The sequence below is a fragment of the Nannospalax galili genome, unplaced genomic scaffold (assembly GCF_000622305.1).
Source record: "Nannospalax galili isolate Female #2095 unplaced genomic scaffold, S.galili_v1.0 scaffold383, whole genome shotgun sequence".
NCBI lineage: Eukaryota > Metazoa > Chordata > Mammalia > Rodentia > Spalacidae > Nannospalax > Nannospalax galili.
In genome coordinates this window covers 3,897,606-3,920,639 of record NW_008351346.1, presented here as the reverse complement: position 1 = coordinate 3,920,639, position 23,034 = coordinate 3,897,606, and the positions used below count along the sequence as shown (strand labels likewise).

General features: G+C 42.1%; 1 protein-coding gene across 2 annotated transcripts in view; it reads left to right on the top strand.

Annotated features, from left to right (window-relative positions):
• Positions 1-2,637: 2,637 nt before the first annotated feature.
• Positions 2,638-23,034, top strand: part of Tada1 (transcriptional adaptor 1) — a 26,976-nt gene continuing 6,579 nt past the window's right edge. The window contains exons 1-7 of one of the 2 annotated variants that reach the window (XM_008848239.3): positions 2,638-2,856; positions 8,433-8,524; positions 10,724-10,789; positions 15,454-15,551; positions 17,039-17,248; positions 20,644-20,795; positions 22,742-22,904. In XM_008848239.3, the coding sequence (XP_008846461.1) occupies positions 2,783-2,856; positions 8,433-8,524; positions 10,724-10,789; positions 15,454-15,551; positions 17,039-17,248; positions 20,644-20,795; positions 22,742-22,904 (855 nt within the window). In that variant the 5' untranslated portion in view covers positions 2,638-2,782. The remainder of the gene's footprint in view (positions 2,857-8,432; positions 8,525-10,723; positions 10,790-15,453; positions 15,552-17,038; positions 17,249-20,643; positions 20,796-22,741; positions 22,905-23,034) is intronic. The other variant, XM_008848238.3, reaches the window with a different exon arrangement.

Below are 23,034 nucleotides of genomic sequence, written 5' to 3'. Positions count from 1 at the left end.
TGTCTTACAGGGCTTATACTGAGTTCAATATTGTACAACTGTATTAATTCAACTGTGAACCTAGAAACTTGCAGCCACTGTGAAAGAGATGTAATCTTATTCTGGAGTGTGTTACTGAATATATTAAAGCTGTAGTAAAATGCTTCTTCTAATCATGTAGTTATTAAAAATTTTAAAAAAATGATTAAAAAAGTGAAAAAACTTTTCAACTTCACAGAGTCAAAGATGAAATAGTGGTTAGTGGGGATGGGAAGAGACATGGTGAATTACTAATCCTAAAGTTTCAGTCCAGCAAGATGAATAGACTTTACATAATTAATGTACATTGTTATACCCGGTCAACAATAATGTACACTTAAATATTTTGTTAGATGAGTATTGTGCTGTGTTCTTACAATAAAACACCCTAATGTAAAAAACAGAAACAAAATTGTGGCAGTTATTACACAAAACTACATAACAGTTATGTTTGGATAAATATCAGCTTGACTCTTAGAAACCATTTTAAGGCAAAGAATGGACCTAACTGAGAACATATTCCTTCAGATTTCTCCTAGAGCTGTGTAGAACAAGGGCCTACCCTGTTTTATTGAACCAGTATCCAGCATGACATGGGGAAGCAAAAGTCAGACCCTTATCTTATTAGAGAAAATTTCCCTTTCTGATCCCTGGACTAAAACACATACACATAAACAGATGTTATCAATTTCTCTCATCATTTGCAATGAGATAAGCTCTGTTTGCAGTGCTTGATATGTAAATAAACACACATTCACACATTATTTTAAGTTGAGGACAAGGAAGGGTCATGAGGGATTAAGGTCCTAGGACCAGTACACAAGAGCAGCACATGACTCAGTAAGTTTGTTTGCATTATAAATAGCTAAGGTAAGCTTAACTGTTTGGTTGCAAGGTTAGGAAAAATTCATTTGTCCATAGTTTGTCCACATTGTAAAAGTCATGCCTACAACTCCCCCTTCTTCGTTTTATACATGAAGAAGCATGCTCCCTTGTTTGTTATATCAAAGAAGCATGTTAATTGAAGTGGTTACTGGTGGGCTGGGTAGGGTGCAGTGTGCTTCAGAAGTGGCATGACCTGCCATAATGGGTAATCTTGGGTAATTCTTAGGAAAAGGTAGCACAGGTAGAACAGCACTTTGAGGAGAGGTCAATAAAGAAGACTATTCATGCTGAAATTCGGGAGAGGTCTCTCTTGTGTTGCCAGGTTGTTTTCTGGTGTCAGCTCATGGTATGGCTTTACCAGTGATGCTGGGATCCAGAGAGGCCTGTGGGAGAAAGTACAGACGTAGAGACTCAGCTCCAATTAATGAAAGGAATGGGTTCCATCATTAGTTGGCACTTAAGGGAGTTTATATAAAACCATGTATTTTTGGTTAAATTTCTTATTACTGAAGATACTTTCTCAGCAGATACGGAAGAGGGGCTGAGAGGAATAAGTTAAAAATTTAAACTATAAATTCTTTTTAAAAATTTAAAGTATATGGGTCTGGAGAGATGGCTCAGCGGTTAAGAGCACTGACTGCTCTTGTAGAGGACCGGGATTTGATTCCCCGCACCCACATGGCGGCTACGAACCCTCCTTAACTCCAGTTCCAGGGGAATCTGAAGACCTCTTCTGACCTCTGTGGCATTGCATGACACGGGTGTACTCACATACATGCAGGCAATACACTCATACACTAAAATAAAAATAAAATATTTTTAAATTTAAAGTATAATTTGCTTTAGCAAGTTGCTCCTGAGCAGTTACTCCTGTATTCCTTTTTTAAATGTATTTGATTCTTAAAATAAATTAGTTTAGGCTTTAAAAGTTTGCAACTTGAACTTTGAAGTGTTTTTTATTGTGTGTATGATATGCATGTGTATGTTTGTGTGTGGATGTGAACGTAGGCAGGAAGGTCAGAGGACAACCTTGGACGTTGGTCCTCTTTCTCTTTTGTCCACACACTTTTTTATACAATGATTAGCTGCCTCCCATCTTCCCTAGGAGTTCTGGGATAACAGAGTCTGGCTTTTATGTGGGGTTCTGGTCTCAGTCCCCAGAATGGGCAAATGCTGTCACCTACTGAGCCATCACCCAAGCATAGAGTATGATTATGTTATGTTGACATCTCTGTTGTGGTTTTTTTTGATGGGGAGGTTGGGAATGGGAGGTTAAACATTTTTTATTTGTCTTTTTCTTTGTATTTTCCATATGTTTACTTATTCAGTCAGCAAATATTGAACGTTGTTACCTGAACAACATAAGTCTTGTCTTCATGGAACTTAGTGTCTGTCAGTTGGAGACAGAAAACAAGATAAACCAATTAAACGACATAATAGATGATGAGCACTAGGCAAAAAATAAGGAAAAGAGGGTAAAATGAATATAGTATGTACTCTGTGACCTGGAGCTCTGGCTTTGGGTTAGAGCTGAGTGGGAATTCTGAGCACAACAGTCACTAGGGGCAGGGCGAGCCGCACCTGCTGTGCGCCAGAGGAAGCTAAGGCGGGTTTAAGACCGGCTGGAGCCTGGGAGGCGAAGCGGGTCACGTGACTCGGGAGGCGGGAGTTGGAGAACCGAATTTGGCTGGGCACTTTCTCCGACTGTAAGGCGGGCGGAGCCGAGAACCAAACAAACCTGGTCTGCGGAGCCGTGGTGGGCGGGGCCGACTGGTCTGGCTTTCAGAGTCCTTACCGGGCCTTCCGCAGAGGAGTTGATTTTTCGGTTACTGGTCACGGTGGGCGCGCTGTGTGCGGTCAGGCTGAGACTCGCGCTGCAATGGCGACCTTTGTGAGCGAACTGGAGGCGGCCAAGAAGAACTTGAGCGAGGCGCTGGGGGACAACGTGAAACAGTAAGATCGGGGGGCGGGGGGCAGCCCTGGGGCCTGTGGGCGGGCGTGCTCCTGGACTCTGGCCGGGGGAGTCCCTCTCCGCCCTAAGGCCTGCGGCGCTTCGCGGCTGTGGGGACACCGGTGCGGCTTCCAGGCCGGGCAGGGCGGCTGTGGAATTCGCGGCGCTGGAGGACCGGCCTTCGGGGCGCCCCGGGACCTCGGAGGCCAGCGCGAGGCGGGGTGACGGCCCGCGGGCCTGCGGAGCCTGGGCGCGCCGGGGAGGGGGCGGCGGGCAGCGAGGGCTTCTTGGAGGCGAGGCCGGTGCAGCCCTGGAGCGGGCCAGTCAGCATTGAAGCGGTTTGAAGCCACACACCCCAGCCGAAAAGAGTCGCCCACTCCGCAGCATTTCCAGACGTGGGAGCCTGGGTGGCGTGTGGACGCCTTTGCAAGCCCTACGAATGCATCAATCCCGGGAACGCTTGTGATGTAGGCACAGCTGTCACTCACATTGCTAGATGTGTGAGGCCTAGAGAGGTTCGGTATTCTTCAGAAGCCACTTGCCAGGAATGGGACCAAGGCCTGTGGTTCCTGGCGGTGTGGTCCCTTTCAGTCAACTGTCAGCCAGGACTGGGACAGAGTCAAAGGTTCAAACTGTCGCCCAGTGCAGCCTGTTCAGGGACCCTGACACAGGCAAACCTAGGATTGAGTTTGATGCAGAAAAAAATTTCAAGACTAGTCAGTGTGTAAGCAGAATTGGGGCTTTGTTAATAATAGAAAGGCTAAACTTTAATCCCAGCACTAGGGAGGCAGAGGCTGGAGGATCTGTTTGTTCAAGGCCAACCTCGTCTAGAGCCACGTAGTGAGACCCTGTCTCTAACAAATAATAGAAAGGCACATACCCAAAAGCATGGGTGTGGGCGCCTCAGAGGAATCGCTGTTTATTAAAAGACTTTTTTTTTTTTTTTTGGTCTTTTGTGAGACAGGGTCTCCCTGTAGCCCCAGCTGGCCTGGAACTCACTATGTAGACCAGGCTGGCCTTGAACTCACAGAGATCCACCTGCCTCTGCCTCCCTAGTGCTGGGATTAAAGGCTTGCGCCACCACACCCGGCTAAAAGACTTTTTAACATAGATTTTTAAGCACCAGCATTAAGAGAGAGGGATGCTCAGGGAAAGAATAAGACGTACACAGGTGTGGGTATGGGCTTCTCAAGGCTCAGCCACAACTAGGGGGTTTTAGCATTACCATATATGCCATTTTAGTAGCTCTCAAATTATATTTCAAAAGGTTGCTGGGGCTGTAGAGATGACTGAGTGGTTAAGAGCACTGGCTGCTCTTGCAGAAGACCTGGGTTCGAATTCCAGCACCCACATGGCCGCTAACAACTGTAACCCTAGTTTGAGGTGATCCGACGCCCTCTTCTGACCTCAATGGCATTGCAGGACTCGGATGCACAGGCAATACACCATACACATGAAAAAAAAAAAGCTTGCTAAAACTCTTCCCCCCTTTCTCCATCTTTTGGAGGTTCTTTGGATGGGATATCATTTGGTAAGGTAAAATCAGGCCCTACTAATGTTGCACAAGGCATTTCTGCTGAGATTTCTAGAATATTGCAGGTTTGCAGCTGGGAAGGGAGAAAAGGCTTAAGCAAATGTTAATTGTGTTGGCATTCTTGATTCTCAGTTGGTGAGGGGCTTCAACTAGACCCTGAGGTGAGGAATGCGTTTTCCTTCTTATGTCCATAATTTTTTGTCTATCCTGCCTCAAGACCTTCTCCCAGGTCATGGCAGGATGCTGTGTGGTGGCCAAGGATAAGAGCCACAGCCAGATAGATATTATCTTATTTATTTATTTATTTATTTATTTATTTATTTATTTATAGACAGGGTAGGGTGTTGTATATCCCAGGATGAATCCTCCTGCTTCTAGCTCTTGATAACTGGAATAACATGTGTGCACCATCACGCTGTTACACTGGCTCAGATTTTTAAAGAATATTTTAATAGGTAAAAATAACATCTTTGGCATTCATTGCAATGGGTTTATACTTTTGTAATACTGAATGATAGAATTTACATTTTTAAGACACATTAAGAGACTTCTCTTTTTACATTTAGAAAGCTCACAAATGTTTGGAAGTGAATGGTTTTTACTATAGTAAATCTGAAGGACAGTGGCTGTGTGTGTGATTGACTTTAACCGTTAGCTAGTGTGCCCTCCACGATCCCACACACATTAGTCACATACCGTGAATTCAGGGCTGCCAGAAATATTTTTGAAGTTAGTGGCATTCCCCATTCCTTTTGTAAAGGCCAAAGCTGATTGGGGTTACTCAACTATGGTGCTGAAGCTAAATCTTATGTGTTTGTAGTATGAACTCCACTAAGTGCAATCAGAAGGCTTTGTGCTAGGAGCATGGTTTTTGGTGGTGTACTGAATTGTCTGCCTTGCTCTTTCCAGTCTTTGTTCGTGTCCTTTTCTGTTCTTTACAAACCATCTCTAAGTTAAGCAATCTGTAATAATGCTTTAAGTCATTTGGCTGCATTTTCTTCTAAGCAGTTTGCTTTGCTTTGTAGACTATGATCATTTAAGTGCTATCCTTGGTAGTAAAACACAGTCATACAAAGACTGTGGATAACACACTATTTATCCAGTGGTCCAAATGTCCTTTATGTCTGCCTGGGCCAGAGCATGTGTCCACCCACATCAATCTCCAGAAACACCTGGGCTTTGCTAGTAAACTTTTGCATAATGCCCAGCATTGTTCATGTTCAAATAGATATTTAATATTTGTGAAGACTTGGCCATATGCTTCTTAATTTTATCCAGTGCTTCCTGGTCCATCCCATTTACATTCACCACCATCCATCATCCTTAGGGTCTCCCTGTAGCCCCACCTAGCCTGGAACTCACTATGTAGACCAGGCTGGCCTTGAACTCACAGAGATCCGCCAGCCTCTGCCTCCCTAGTGTTGGGATTAAAGACATGCACCACCATGCCCAACTCCATCTTTCCCTTTACAGAGGTTAACTGATGTTGATTTTGTTCTATCTAGGGAAACAGTCATCTGTCTATGGTTAGGGTGATTTAGGGGACCAGGACTGGGGAGTGGGTCTTGTAACACTTGATAGCAGTTCTGGTAGAGAAAACAGCATCATATTGGTGGATCTTTCTGGTAGAGCCTTGTCTTAGTTCTAGAGTAAGTTTAAATATGGTTCTACTTGTGCTCTGTGAAAAGATGACATAAGGCTTTTAAATAGTAATGCCATTCTGTTAAACTGCCTTCCGTTAGATGAATAGGATCATGAAACATCTTTGGTCTTCTTTTCGCTTTTTTTTTTTGCTTTGTTTTGTTGACACACGGTCTGTGTAGCGTTGGGTGGCCTGGAACTCACTTGGTGGATCCAGGTGGCCTTGAACTTGAGGTGATCCCCCTGTCTGCCTCCTGAGTATTGGGTTTGTAGGCTTGAGCCACCAGACCTGGCAAGCTGTTTGCTGTAGTGGCTTATTTCACTCATTGTTATTCCTGTCTTCTTTTTTTAAAGCATCCAAGTGTGTACTGTTGGAAAGTTATTGCTGACCTGTTACCTAGTGAATGAATAATGAATCAAGCAAAAAGGTGCAACACATGTTTTGCTGTTGAATGAAATGGGCCTGAAAGATGGCTGTATAATAGGTCATGTGCCATTTTGAGAGCCTGTAGAAGTTGTGGGTTTTCTTCTGGGGGAAATAAAAGCTCCCCAGTCTGAAGCTCTTCATTCTACGTCTGCATCGTCAGTGACATAAGGGCTACTTGCTGAGGCTACTGCACACAGAAATTTCATGGGTAGGTGAGCATAGGAAACCATCTTGCGTGGGTCTTTTTTTTTCCTGTTAGGAACTTAAATGAACATTAGTGGGTAAATGAGCTTAAATTGAAAGCCATGGTGTTTGGGTTGGAGAGATGGCTCAGTGGGCAAGACTGTTTGCTCTGCATGTGTGAGGACCTGGTGTGACTCCTCAGCACACATATTAACAGCAAGTCATAGCTGGGATCCTCTGTAACCTAGGCACTGTGGGAGGGGTACAGACAGGAAGGTAGCTGGGGCTCTCTGGTCGTCAGCCTTCCAAAGCAAGGTGTTTAGTGAGAGGCTTAGTGAGAGACCTCATCTCAAAGGAATGAGAGGGAGAGTGATAGAGCAGGACACCCCATGTCCTCCTTTGGCCTCTTCTCGCACACACGTTGATGTGTGCACACTCCACAGCACACCAACAAAGAAAAAGAAAAAAAGAAATTTACTGAACAATTTTTAATTCTCTTGCATGAATAAGAACCTTCCTTAAGCACCAGAACAAGGTCTGTGGATGTGAAAGATCATATACTCCTCTTTCTAACACTGTTAAGATATAAAGGGTTAAATTATTTTTGCTGCCAGTTATCTAGTAATTATTATAGGTGCTGGGTTTCACTTTAAAACCACAAACTTCCTGTTTCTCGGATCTAGGAATATTCTTTCTTTCTTTTCTGAAATGGTCTTCCTATAGCCCCATCTGTCCTGGAACTTGCTATGTAGACCAGGCTCACAGAGATCTGCCTGCCTTTGCCTCTTGAGTGCCTCTTTTTAAAAAATATGTATTATTTTTATTTTAGTATATGTGTATTGCCTGCATGTGTGTAAGTACACCCATGTTGTGCAGTGCCAGTGGATGTCAGAAGATCGTGTCAGATCCCCTGGAACTGGAGTTACAGACGGTTGTTAGCTGCTATGTGGGTGCTGGGACTTGAACCTCAGTCCTCTGCAAGAGCAGCCACTGAACCATCTCTGCAGCTCTTCAGTGCCTCTGAGTGGTATATTACTGCACTCAGTGAATATTTTGTTTTCAGTGGGGTATTTAGAATATTTCTCCAACTAGCTAAATTAAAACTTGAGTTCATCTGAAGGGAAATGTGCCACTCAGAATGAGTATTAATGACCATAAAGCACATGCACATTTAAAATTAAGCCTTAAGTATGGGGCTCTGGGAGGAGTCCTTCAGAAAGGCTCCAGTGAGAAGGATGGGCACAGTTGTGGCTCATGCTGAGTGAATCAAAAGTCAGCCTCCTTTCAGGGAGAAAGGAAGTTTCTTGGTATTCTGATTCCTGGGCATGTTAATTTGCTCGGTAGGCCTGCCATGACAAAATGCCATAGACTAGATGGTAAACCACAGAAATTAATTGTCTCAGTTCTGGAGGCTAGAAGTTTAAGGTCAGTGTGTTGGGGGGACTGGCTTCTAAGGCTCCTCTCCTGCAGGTCACCTCTGCATCCCAAGCTCACTTGATTACCTCTCTGCAGGAGTCTGGAGTGTCCCTGTGCCCTCATGGACACCCTACTGGGTTAGAGACCGCCTTAATGGTTTCATCCTAATTTAGTTACATGTTCATAGGCCTAGGCTCAAAGACACATCTGAGATACTGGGTCTAGTTTCCCACAAAGGAATTTTGGCAACTGGGCACACTTCAGTTAGTGACACTGGGGATTGCAAAATTTTCCTTTCCTGAGAGTGGGAGCAGCTAAGGTAAACTTGGGTGCAAAGGCAAAACCTGTGGTTCTTAATGTTATTTCTGCTTCTACAGATACTGGGCTAACTTAAAGTTGTGGTTCAAGCAGAAGATCAGCAAAGAAGAGTTTGACCTCGAAGCACATAGACTGCTCACACAGGATAATGGTAGAGTTACTTCATTGTTTTCAAGTTTTCCTAGGTTTATAGTAAACGAAAGCATTTTGTTTTTAATGGTATGTAAGATGTATTAGTCACTTTTCTGTTGCTGTGATAGAAACACTGACCCAAGCAGTTTACAGAAGGAAGAATTTATCTGTGCTTACGGTTCCAGGGGAATTATAGTCCATCTTGGCGGGGAGGCATGATGGCAGAGGTGGCTGGAGAAGAGGAGTGGGAGCTAAGTTCTACATCTTCCAGCAGGCACAGGAAACAAGAGAGTGACTGGCCATCTGGCAAGGCTTAAGAACTCTCTAAGCCCACCCCCAGTGATGTGCTTCCTCCAGGACAGCCACATGTTCTAAAACCTCCCCAAACAGCGCCATCATCTGGCGACAGACTGTCCAAATATTTGGAGCCTATGGGGGACATTATCATTCAAACCATCACATTCCAGCCCCTGGCCCCCATAGGCTCATGACCATATAAAATGCAAAATGCATTTAGTCCAACTTTAAAAGTCTCCATAGTCTTTATCAGTCTCAATACTATGTCTCAATACTATTTAAAAGCCCACAGTCCAGTCTTTTTCTGAGACTCAGGTAAATATCTTAACTGTAATCCTCTATAAAATCAAAAGACAAATTACATATTCCCAATATACAGTGGAACCGAATACACATTACTATTCCAAAAGGGAGGAATGGTGGCATAGTAAGGAAATACCGGACCAAAACAAGACCGAAAGCCAGCAGGGCAAACACCAAATCCAGTAGCTCCATTGCAGGTCTTGGCAGATGCCTCACAGCTCTGGCATCATGAGTGTCTTCTTGTGGTCTCCATTGCCAGCCAGGCTTTATCTTCACAGCTTCATGCAATGGCCTATGAGGGCCTTCTTTATGCAGGGTCACACCTGCTGCATGCTGTCTGTCCTCAGCGGCCTTCTGAAACCAGGCTCTCTGAAACCTCAGAGAATGAACCGATGACCCCTTCACTCTCACATCTTTTGTGCCTCTAAAGCCAGCACCAAAGTTTGGCTGCAATTGTGGGATGGACTCCAGCCTGCTTTATCCATTTTAGACGCTTTTCTCTTCAGTGGTCCCTGCAGCATTTTCCTTTCACAAGTTGGAGGCTTAACTGGGCGTGGTCTTGTCCTGCAGGCACTCTCTTCACGTTTAAGTCCGAATCTCTAGGCCCCTCCTTAATCACTTTAATCTCCTTATCAAAAGGATCTTCTCCAGCACATGCCAAGGCTCCAACATTTATCTTCATAGTGCTCTTTTTCAATCCAAACTGTATTTCTTTCTGGCCCATTTGCTCTTTTTCACTGTAGATCTGCATAATATTCACCATTAATATCCATGCCACCATTTCAACATCAGGCTGTCTTGAAATGTCTTCTGCCAGAGAAATTAGTCCATTGCTTTTCAACTTAGCCTCAGGCAAGCTTTTAGGTCAAGGGCAGACTCCAGCCAGACTCTTTGCCAAAATATCCCAAGTGCTGCTTAAGTCCTTATTTCCCTCTGGAACTACATTGTTCTCAGCACTACTTTCTTCCAGGTGTTTATTAGAATGGCCTGGTAAGCTCTGTTTACAGCAGTCAACCATTTTTCTAGCCCAAACTTCCAAAATCTTCCACATTCCCCCAAAACCCCACATGATCAGGTTCTTCACAGCCAACAGCCCACTCTCTGGTACCAATCACTGTATTAATCACTTTTCTGTTGCTGTGATAGAAACACTGACCCAAGCAATTTATAGAAGGAAGAATTTATTTGAGCTTATGGTTCCAGGGGAATTACAGTCTGTCTTGGTGGGGAGGCATGGTGGCAGAGGTAGCTGGAGAAGAGGAGCAGAAGCTAAGTTCTACATCTTCCAGCAGGCACAGGAAACAAGAGAGCGACTGGAGATCTGGCAAGGCTTAAGAACTCTTGAAGCCCACCCCTAGTGACGTGCTTCCTCCAGGATAGCCACACTTTCTAAAACCTCCCAAAACAGCGCCACCATCTGGGGACAGACTGTCCAAATACTTGGAGCCTATGGGGGACATTATCATTCAAACCATCACATAAGATAATTCTAATAACACGAATATTAAGTGTAAAGAATGGCAGAGAAGGGAGCATTTAAAATATTTGCAAGCTAAATTAATGTTTTCTTATGTTAGAAATGTCCTGTGTTTGACCTGTGACAACCTTCCCTTTTCAGTCCATTCTCACAACGATTTCCTCCTGGCCATTCTCACTCGTTGTCAGATCTTGGTTTCTACGCCAGGTAAGGGAATGGGCACATTTCCAGTGTGGGTCACGTGGCAAAGCCACCATTGGGTTTGCAAAGGAAATGTCCTTTGAATTAGCCAGAACCAAAAAAAAAAATTATTATGTAGGTGAATATTAATTTACAGAACTTTGTTTTGAAAACAGTTGATTTCCTTGTATGTACGTTAATTTTTGGTCTTTAGTCTCCACTCAGCTAGATGACTTAAATGAGACAGAGGGTGGGAAGTGAGGATTCAGAAGCAGAAATCAATGAGGAGAGGGTACTTGGTCTTAGGAGAGTATGTTCAGAAGATCCAGGAGATGGATTACATGGCAGGAATCACCTGTGCTAGAACCTAGGCTTTGACCTGTATTTAAGCAGAACGGCACCTGGCAGGCCTGAGCTCACTGTCTGTGTTTGGCAAATTGGTAGGGAGGTTGGTGAGGGCTAAACGTAAAGGGTTATACATAAAAACATTCCTTAACTTGTGGGTGTCTGAGTGGTAGATTAATTTACAACATGTACATCTTACAACCATTTTATTTTAATAAGGCAAACCAAAAAATTAAGTACTTTGCCAACTTCCCTCATGATAAAAGTTGTCTTAGACTTTGTTAAAAACTGAGGTTCATGGCACTTCCTGTCTGTATAGAGTAAGTCATTCTTTTTGTTGTTTTTGTTTTGTTTTTTGCGTTTTGTTTTGTTTTGTTTTGTTTTGTTTTGTGACAAGGTCTCTTTGTAGCCCCAGCTGGAACTTGCTTTGTAGAACAGGCTGGCCCTCATTTCGTAGCGATCCGCCTACCAAAGATCTTCCTATGCCTCTGCCTCCTGAGTGTTGGGATTAAAGGAATGTGTCACAATCTGCAGTAGATCAATTAATTAGTGTCTAGAGTGATTCTGATCATCTTAAACGGAAATCAGGAAATAGGTGGTATTTTGTATTATCCAGATGGGTTGTTTTTTACTTTTCTATTTTATTTTTGTTTTTACATTTATTTCTTTTGTGTTTGTGTGTGTATATGTGTATGTGTGTGAGTACACGTGCCATGACTTGTGGGAGGTGATTGATTCTCTCCTTCCACCATGTGGGGTCCAGGTATTGAACTTGGGTCATCAGGCTGGGCAGCAGGCATATTTACCTGAGTCATTTTGCCAGCCCTGTTTTCTATTTTTCCAAGGAAGGCAGGAAATAAGATTTTTAATAATAACTGTTTCTTGAGCAACTGTAGCATGTAGACAGCTTAACCTTCACAACTCTTCAGGGTAATGTTAGTCTTTGTAATAGATATGAAAACAAAACAAAAATTCCAAAACTTGGCTGAGGCCTTATCTACCTAAATGCAAGTCTTGGATCAAAACCAGTCTGAAGCACTGCCTAACACCTACCTCGTCTTTCCTGTGGGTCACCCTTCCCGACTTTGCCTCCTCGTGCCTTGTTGTCTGCACAGCAGCGGCCCCTGAACTCTGAGTTTGCAGGTCTGCTCCTCTGTGACCTCTATGAGTTCATTCCACTTTCTTGTCAGTATCTAGCATCCAGTTTCATTTTCAGAAGTGGGTTTCAAAGCTTTAGTAACAACTTTTCTTTCCCTCCAAACCTCTATTAAAATGGCAATGACATGTTACTATAATAATGGATGTTTTAATAATGGGTGGTTTTTTTTCCCTTTTAAAATTATTTTGGTGGTGGGGCTGGAGAGATGGCTCTTTATTTAAAAGCACATACTGTTCTTGCAGAGGACCCAAGTTCAGTTCCTAGCAGCTGCATCCGGTGGCTCACAACTGCCTGTAACTCCAGCTCTAGGGGATCCGATGCCTCTGGCCTCCTCAGGCACCTGCACTCATGTGCACATACCTACACACAGATAACATATAATTTAAAATAATTAAAAATCTTAAAATTATTTTTGGAATACTTTTTAAATTTCTATTTTGAATGTGTTTTCTCCAAACGTAATGAGCTTACATGTGTATGTGTGTATATATATATATATATATAAAATTTTATATTGAACACTATGTGAAGAGTTTACAAGAAAAGCAGCAACACAGCTTTTCTGATAAAATCTTCTCATGTGTCCACTTAATCCCAAGGCATCCTCTGTTGTTTTGTTCTTATGATGGTGAGTCTTAGGTAGCACCTCATCAGTGTTTGAATCTGTCTTTGATCTGTTAGCTTAAGTGTCTGTCTCTTTGCCGTCCTGCTGTGTGTCCTTTGAGGTTCCGTTGGCTGTTTAGTCTTTCTATTTGATGTTTTTTTTAATTCACAGTTTTTCTGATAGCATCCTCTTCCTGTTTAATGGATATCTGTCTTCTCACACTTTTATGAAGGTACCACATGGAAGTGTGTTAGTTTTTTTACCTTCCCTTTGTTGGGTGTTCAGGTAGCTTGATTTATTTATTTTTTTTAATTTTTATTTACCATGTGCTCTGGCTTGGATGTGTTGTCACCCACTGGTGTAAGTATTGGAATCTTGGATCTCAGTGTGGTGGTGAGGTAGTGGAACCTTTATGGTGCAGGACATAACAAGAGGTTGAAGGCATTGGAGGAGCCATCCTCAGAAGCAGAAGGGAATGTGTCATTGACTCCTGGTTAGTTTTGTTTGTTTGTTTATTTTTGTTTTTTTTGAGGGAGAGTTTTAATACATGGTACTTTTGAGAGGTTTTTTTTTGGGGTAGCGGGCCGAGCTTTGATATGCAGCCTAGGCTGGTTTTTAACTTGTGATCCTCTTGCTTCAAACCTTCCAAATGCTGGGATTATGGACATGTGCCACCATGCCTAACTATCCTGAGCTTGAGAGAGCAAGCAGGTTGTTACAAGAACAAGCCAGACCCCTGATTATCTCTGGCTTCCCGTTTGTTCATGTGATTTTCTCTCCACCTCCTTGAGTGTGTCTTTCATTGGCCATAAGTTTCTTATGAGAGCTGATGATGGTATCCCCCCTTGAATCTCTACAACTGTGAGCTTAAAAGCTCTTTAAGCCAGCTTGCCTCAGATATTTCATTATGGTAGTTGAAAGGGCTACTAATACTATTACTAGCTATCATGTACCAAATATGATCAAATGCCTATTCGTTACTGTCCTTTGCATTGTTAAGAGTGAAGGAGAAAACTGTGGATACTCTGCTTTAGAGTGAGTGGACCGAGAGTCAGACATTGAAGTAGGAGTTCTCCAAATACCAGTATGCAGAAAGCTTTATTCTAGGGTGCCAACATCCATACTACCTACTTTAGCAGATACCAGACATTTTGTTGAATGTTACTTAAAAGAGTTGCCTCCCTCCCCCATCTGTAGTGTACCCTGCTGTGTGCCATTCCACGCATGGAAGTGACTGAGTGGACTGCATTTGCACAGAAGGCCCTGCACATGGTTCACTACTTGATATTGCTCTCTTAACATTCCTAATTCTTGAACAAGGGGCCATATGTTAATTTTTTTTTTTTTATTGTAAGTCACTGCTTTGTCAGTCTACCTTAAAACTTGTTGAGACTTATTTTTAAAAAAAACCATTTGTGGGTCTGTGCCATTTTATTTTTAGTTAGGTTTTAGAAGAGAGGAGATAGATACACAATACTACCAACAGACAAAACACCCAAAAACATTAATTAAAAATAAGGGGCTAGGGGGCTAGAGAAATGTCTCTGCAGCTAAGACCACTGGTTGCTCTTGCAGAGGACCAGGGTTTGGTTCCCAGCACCCACATGGCAGCTAACAACTGTCTAACTCTAGTTCCAGGGGATCTGATGCCTTTTTCTGACTTCTGGGCATGGCATGACCTGGGTACACTTCAGGCAATATACTCATACAAATAAATAAAAGTAATAATAAATGAAGGACTGGGGATGTGGCTCCTTCAGTAAACAGCTTGCTACAAAAGTATGGAGAGTTGAGCTTGAGCCTCTAGAACCCAGATAAAAGTTGGGCACTGCAGTGTCTACCTATAATCTTGTTGCTAGGAAGATAAAGACATGCACCCTGGGTAGCTGGTCTAGCCAAATGGCAAGCTCCAGGTTCAGGGAGAGAGCCAGTCATAAAAAATAAGGTGGAGAAGTGATTGAGGAAGATATTGCATATCAATTTCTGGTCTTCACATGCATGTGTACACATATGCATGAATATTTGCACACACATAAAAAGTCTAAGAGTTTTGCTTTCTTAAAAAAATTTCATTATGGAACCGGGTGTGGTGGCACAGGCAGACAGATCTCTATGCATTCAAGGCCAGCCTGGTCTACATAGTGAGTTTCAGAACAGCTGGGGCTACAGGGAGTCCCTGACTAAAAATTTTTTTGAGGGGCTAGAGAGATGGCTCAGCAGTTCAGAACACTGACTGTTCTTGCATAAGACCTGGGTTCGAATCCCAGAACCCACATGGCAGCTAACAACTGTCCATAACTCCAGTTCCAGGGGATCTGACATTGCACAACATAGGTACACTTACCTACATGCAGGCAATACATTCATACACATAAAATAAGAATAAATAAAATATTGAAAAATTTTTTTGATTATAGCTAAAAAAAATGTGATTTGAGAGAATTTATAATTTTGCTTAGAGAAGCATAAAGATTCAAATCTGAGCATTCGTTATTTGAGTATTCCATTCTTTTTAGCCCCAAATGAAAGAGAATTAGTGACTGTCATTATTTTCACTGTGGTTGTTATTTTTCTGTCTCATAGAGGGTGCTGGATCTTTGCCCTGGACAGGGGGCTCTGCAGCCAAGCCTGGGAAACCCAAGGGCAAGAAAAAGCTTTCTTCTGTTCGTCAGAAATTTGATGTAGGTCATTCTCAATAGATCTTGATAGTCATGGGTTTAAATACTAGTATGATAAAGTAGCTTTAATTTTTAAATATTAAAATACTTGTAGCATTAAAGAATTTAGACAGAAAAGCTACTCAAAGATTGTGTGAACATTTACAGTTTTTGTTAAATTTTAATATTAATGTTGTGTTAGTACCTAAAGGTTTGCCAGTGATTCAAAGCTATCTTGTGTTCCTTCTTTTCAGTATGTTCCTGAATGAATAGTTCCTCAGATCAAAAGCATCTATTTGAGAGCAGCCTGGAGCCTCTGGTGGGCTTCTGATGGTGCTTGGCTAGGTTCTGGGCCTTTTGGCATCAGTACAGGAGCCATGAAGCATTTGGCTATAGAACATGTAAACATTTTGGAATAACATGTTTATATGTAGGAAAAGAAGTTTTCCGAAAGTGTCTCTTTCTAGGCTTACCTGGATATTGCTAGCTTTATTGACTAATATCAACAAGTATCTGTTTCTTTCCATCTTTGCTCTGTGATTTATGTCAGTATTTATATTAAATTTGAAGGGTGTCTCCAGAGAGGCATACTTGGTTTAAAACTATGTGCAGAATATAAAACAGAGCTTTATCATTGGAAGATGGAAAGGTGCCAATATTGTTTTTATAATACAAACATGGACAGCTGTCTTCACTACAAAATCTTTTCTGTCGGGCTTCAACCATGTACCAGTAACAAATTTCCCAGTTATGATGGAAAAGGTGAAAGGGCTCTCTGAATTCCCAGAGGAATGCTGAGATTTTATGAATGAACGAAGGTTGAATAAAACCATTTTAGATCATGTGATTATGCCTTAGATAGGCTTTGCTGAAAATTGTGAGTAGAAAATGATAGCGAACAGTTAATGTCGTGCAGTATTACTTCAGAATATTTGTTGTTAGAGCTACCCTTTGGTTATACTTTTTAAGTCTTAGTGAAACGTGAGTTATATGCTATACTTTTAAAACCTACTTACTGTTAAACTATGATTTTGGTTTTTTTTTTATGTAGTTCTGTGTATGATCTCCTCCCTAATTGTTCTTTTTAGCACAGCGCCACACATCTTGTGGCCACCAAAGTATTAATTGACTATAATAAATGGCTGTGAGCTGGGCATTGGGTGCATACCTGTAATCCCAGCACTTGGGAGGCAGAGGTGTATTGCTGAGATTGAGGCCAGCCTGAACTTGTTATATATAGCAAGACTATTCCCCCCAAAACAAACCATATCCAAAAGAGTAAAATGCTGTGTATACTGCAGTTGTTCCCCAAATTCATGTTAATTCATTATTATCACTTAATGGGTATGAATTTATGACTTGTGCATGATTTACTTTTTCCTTTAAGTTTTAATGCCCTTGTGACATGGTTCTGGCGGTCTTAATTTATAGGTCCTCAGGTCCAGTAAATGGACTTCTTTGTGTTTTATTACTTGCCACTGAAGTGAATAATTTGAAGTTTTCTTACTCAGCATAGATTCCAGCCTCAGAATCCCCTCTCTGGAGCGCAGCAGTTTGTGGCAAAGGATCCCCAAGATGATGATGACTTGAAACTTTGTTCCCACACGATGATGCTTCCCACTCGGGGTCAGCTGGAAGGGAGAATGATTGTGACTGCCTATGAGCATGGGCTGGACAACGTCACTGAGGATGCTGTTTCTGCTGTCGTCTATGCTGTGGAGGTTTGTTTACTGATGGCAGAAGTAACTATAGATTGATCCTGATGAGTTTGTGTATGTTGTTTAAAGCTGATGTTACCAGAAAGGAACCAAAATGCCACTTGCAAGTTGTTTTCTTTTGAAGGAGAAACACTTCACAGTCCAAAGAAATTGGCTTCAGTTAACCAAGGTTTTTCAGAAGGCTTTGGTGGCATCCTTCTCCTTGATCTGATGTTTGTCAGCACAAGAACAAGTTTTTGTTGTTATTTTTGTTGTTGTTGTTTGTTTTTTGAGACAGTCTCCCTGTAGTCCCAGCTATCCTGGAACATGCTTTATAGACCAAATTTGTTCTGGTCTCAAAGAGATCTGCCTCTCAGCTGCTGGGATTAAAGATGTGTACTACCATTCCCAGCTTTTTTGTTGTTGTTGTTGTTTTTTGAGGCTGGATCTCACATTGTAGTCCTGGCTGGCCTTGAATTCACAGAGATCTACCTGCCTCTGCCTCCCAACTGTTGGGACTAAAGGCCCTCCTAACTGCTGGGACTAAAGGCAAATGCCACCACACACAGCTACAAGAACAGTTTTTAGGGAGAGAAATGAGATTAGTAAACTTGGTAGCTCAAGTCACTTGTTTTTGTGATAGTACTACATTTAAAGAGCATTAATCTGGGCATCCAAACAGTGGGATTGTCTCAACCCAGAATTTCATTTTTTCATTTAGTTATTTGACAAAATACACATTGCATTGCTACCAGACAGTACTCAGGTAACTAAGCATAATTCTTTTCAAGTCTCTGGGACTCATCTACATGCCAAAGATAATAGTTGTCTCTTGGAGTTAAAACATTAAATGAATTCTGTATGAAAATCCCTATTAAATTGCATAGAATGTCTTGATAGAAAATAGTCCTATTGGTATAAGTGAAATACCCAACCTAATCCTGGCTCCCCTATAACAGTATGCTGGGACTAGTTATGTTCCCACATACTCCTAACCCTCTCTTAGTACTTGGCTCTGCTAAAGGTGAAGAGATAGTGTGTGTGTGTGTATGCATATGTCTGTTTATCTATGTGTGTATATACCGTGCACGTTTGTTTGACTTTTAAGAGAGCAAAAATTCTTATAAGAATTTGATGCAAGGATTTTGATAACCAATGAATATCAAATCTTTAAATGTTTGTAACATTTAAGTCATGTTTCCAGGTCATTTGCCTCTTAAAGAATAGCTTACTGTACTGGAATAATTTTTGAGAGGAGCCAACTTCAGGGAGACACTTACAAAATAAAATGGAGAAGTGGGGAAAATGGGGTCACTTTAATTGGGGAGGGTGGGGAGGGAGGATAAGACAGGAAGAGAAAGAGGAGAGATAAATGGTAGTTTAAAAAAAAACCAGAGGGAATTGTATTAGTCCAAAAACCTACTAAAAAATTACACATACAGTATCTCTACATGAATCTGTGAGTAAAAACTACATAACAAGAAACAGTGCCAGACAGGAGAAACCTTCTTTTGAGTTGTGGCCAGGGTAGTCCAAGAGACTCCCAAAATTACACAGGCTATTGCCTTGATTGCCTCCCAGAATTTGATGGTAAGATACTATTCCTGAAGATAGGACATACTTTGGACACAGGATTTGGAGTAATGGAGCTGGAACTGACCTGGAAGCCACCTTCCCTGAAGGCTAACTCTCATAACTTTGGAGAGCATTATACAAGCTGCTAAGGGAGAAGAATATCAATTGATAGTCCAACTCCAGCTTCAAGGCCTAAAAATCACATCAATGACCAGCACAGCAAATGACATTGGTGCACTAGTGGCACTTTTATCTTGGGGATAATCAACAGCGACCTAATTGGACTTAAAGCCCACTCAATGGGAGAAAACTGATGTGTGGTACTATAAACCTAGCCAAATACACATAGCTAGAGAGGTAATAGATTTTTAGAGAAAACTCCAAGGCTGTCATATCCCTAGACAAATGTAAATATAATTTCTTCTATGTGCAAAATATGGATCCTTAAATTTATAACTAGTATCCCTGTCACCACCCATCAAAGATACTTTTTTTGTCTTTTTTTGAAGACAGGGTCTCCCTGTAGCTATCCTGGAACTCACTATATGTAGACCAGGCTGGCCTTGAAGTCACAGAGATTCTCCTGCCTCTGCTTCCTGAGTGCTGCGATTAAAGGCATGTGCCACTACTCCCGGCAAAAAGCTTCTTTTTAAAGAGACAGATAATTACAGAGTTCCACACACAGAGATTGTGAATTGCCAAAGTCTAAGTGGCACATCTAGGATGTAACCTCTACACCTAAGGCTCATGGAACATAGAACAAGGGATGAAGAGAACACTAATGCATCTTTCAACTCCTACCAGTGAAGCTCCCTCATGCAACAGAGGGCCAGGAACACAGAGGCCACACGAAAGGCCACAAATGGCCAAAACACAGAGAATAAGAGTCTGTAGAGTGTGGGTCCTTGGACAGGACTCCTGTATTAAAATCCACCCACCCAGGGATCAGGGACCATTGCAGAAGAGGGGGCAGAAAGATTGTAAGAGCCAAGGAGGAAGGGGCTGACCATGCAGAAATGGTCCTAACAGGCGCCTGGGACCCTTCTCATACAAACCTACAGCAATGGTGTCAGCATGCACAAGACCCATGCAAACTTAGGCAGACAAAAACCCAGTACAGAACTGTGGAAATGAACAAGCCCCAATCTTAAAGAATTATTGGCAGCTGACTACTACTGGGTGAGGAAGAGCAGATCTTCTTGAAGAGAGGGACTCTAGATAGGCTGACTAGATCCCAGTGGATGTACTTGGACTGCATGACATCTGGGGATACTAACTTTACACAATAGGCCTCAACACAAATGACAGAATGTATGAACTTCAGTGGGGGAGCTATGGGAGGGTGCCACAGGGGAAGGGGGCACAAAGATGATTAAGCTGTTCTGTATGAAATACACAAAAATACAATGAAAAATTAAAAAACAAAACAACAAAACCCCAAAATATATTGTATGAAGTGTTCAAATAATAAAATACTTAAAAAAAATTATATTCACATTAAAAAAATATATACGCAGTCGTAGGGCACTGGCCTCCCATGTGTGAGGCCCCATGTCAAGTTCAGTCCCTAGCACTGCAGACTCAACACATTCCACTTTAAATTAGGAAAATTACATACAGAGAGGGCCATTTTTTAAAGAGATAAAGGTACGCATGTCCCCATTCCCATGTTGCCGCCTTTCCCTGGCTGGAATGGTTGTGGGCTCTTTCATGAGCATTGTGTAGTTCTAGCATATGCTAGCCTGTTCCATATCTCCACCTAAATACTATAGACTTTTTTTGTAAATGGAAGTTTTATAGTTAACTTTAAAGGAGATTCTGATACTTGTCTTCTGTTTTTGCAGAATCACCTCAAAGATATACTTACTTCAGTTGTGTCAAGAAGGAAAGCTTACCGGTTACGAGATGGCCATTTTAAATATGCCTTTGGTAGTAATGTGACCCCAGAGCCGTACCTGAAGAATAGTGTGGTGGCTTACAACAACCTCATCGAAAGGTGCGTGATTTCTTGTGTTTTTGCTGTTTGGTCACACTGATCATATGTTAATAGGCCACTGTTAAATAATTGGTTATTGTGTTTCTGCAATATTCAAGTTCCTTTGACAGCAGCACAGTTATTTCCTTAAGTGGCATGTTTGCATGCTTTAGAGTGAATTAGTATTTTTTTTTTTAATCAGAGGTGATTGTTTAATGTGAATGCCCCTTACTTTCTGATGTGTGATGGAGTCCCTCCTGGGGTTGGTGAGGAGGTAGCCTGCTGTCATCTAGAAATATGGCCTTAGATTGTTGGTTCAGGACTTCGGTTTTTGGTTGTGGAGGAAGAGGACTGGTAGGTGTTTGTCCATATATCCTTATCTGACTGTAATAGCTGTAGTTCCAGGTACTGGCCTGTGCCCTGTCTTCCAGCTGTTGTTGGTATCTTGTACAGATGTGGTCTGTATCCTCAGTCGACTCAGGACTCCCAGGCCTGTCTTATGTTCTTGAGTCACCCTTTTATCAGTTGGCCTATATTACCTTTATCTGTGTGCTGTCTTTGCCACTGAATTTTAACTCTTTGGGAAAGAAAAAGCAATACAGTTTTCCTCATGGTTACTAAGGGCTGGAACCTGTGTCTGGTTATCTGGCTAGGGAAAAGGGAGTAAAGAGGTGACGAGTACAGTAGATAGCCTCTACAGTTTCCAGTAAAATTGGGAGAGCTGGCAAGAGTGGCAGTGGCAGAAATAACAGGAAGGCAGGTGTGAGGAGAGCTGAGAGAGGTAGGCAGAGCAATAGAGCTGACAGCATATGGAAGAGAAGGTACAGTGGCCATTCCTAGGCTCTGGAGACCTTGCAAGAGTCACAAGCCCATTGTCATGAGTACCATTTTATATTTTTAAAATATTTTATATATATTTTAAATTTTATGTGTATATTGCCTACTTGTATGTAAGTGCACCCATGTGGTGTAGTGCCCACAGAGGTCAGAAGAGGACATAGGATCCCCTGGAACTGGAGTTACGGGTGGTTATTAGCCATTATGTGGGTGGTGGGAATTGAACCCTGGTCCTCTGCAAGAGGAGCCAGTGCTCTTAACCACTGAGCCATCTCTCCAGCCCCTTATGAGTACCTTTTTAAACTGGGGTCCTTATTAAGGTTTCTGCCTATGACAGTTCATTACCATTCAGGTATATCTATTTGGAACTGTCTTCATGTTTAAGTTATTCTCTCTAGAGAAAAATGAAAAATGTGGCTCCTTGTAGTAAGTGGATGCTGGGAACAATGTCTCTGGTGCAGGTTTGCCCTGGCGCCCCACATTCCCTGCTGGCCAGTCCCTGGTGAGCTGTTACTCTAACAAGGCTGCTTTTGTCTAATGCTTTGGATCCACAGAGTTACTGCTGCTTTTGTTTTACCTTTTTGTATATTCTTGGAAACTGTATAGACTATCTACTGTACTCTGATATAAAAACCATCTGACTTCTCAGCTTGCTTTCTATTTAGCTGTATTTTAGGAAGTTAGCAAGATCCATTTTGCCTATGCTGCTTTTGTGCTGTAGTTTTCTTCCTGTTTATTTTTTTAAGCTTGTTAACACCAGTACTGTTTGCTTTCTTCAAAGAATTTGCTTTTAGTTTCATATTCCTTGGTTATATAGTCTACTCCTTTTATAACTGAAAACTCTTTAAGGGCTCAGGAAACAGTTGGGCTGAGTATCCCTAACAAGTGGATATATTAGTGTGGGAAGGGGAGTAAACGGAGTTGTCCTATACTTTGTTTCCAGCCTAGTAGATGGGCTCCCTTTAAAAATCACAGTTGTATGCTATTCATATATACAGTGGTAGGTTTCTGCTTCATTTAAAGATACTTAACATGGGTGTGTTCCAGCAAGCCTCTGTTGTCTATTCTGTTGTTCAGTTGTCTCTACTGTAGATACTAGGAATATTTCTTTAAAAAAAATTGTTTTTCAGCCCTCCAGCCTTTTCTGCTCCCTGTGCCAGTCAGAATCCAGCTTCTCACCCACCCCCTGATGATGCTGAGCAGCAGGCTGCATTCCTGCTGGCTTGCTCTGGGGACACTCTACCTGCATCTTTGCCACCAGTGAACATGTATGACCTTTTTGAAGCTTTGCAGGTATTACTTGACTCCTTAAAGTTTATTGATATTTTTTTCATTTTATGTGTTTGAGTGTATTGCCTGCATGTATGTAAGTGCACCCATATCATGTGATGCCTGTGGAGGTCAGAGGAGGACATCGGATTCC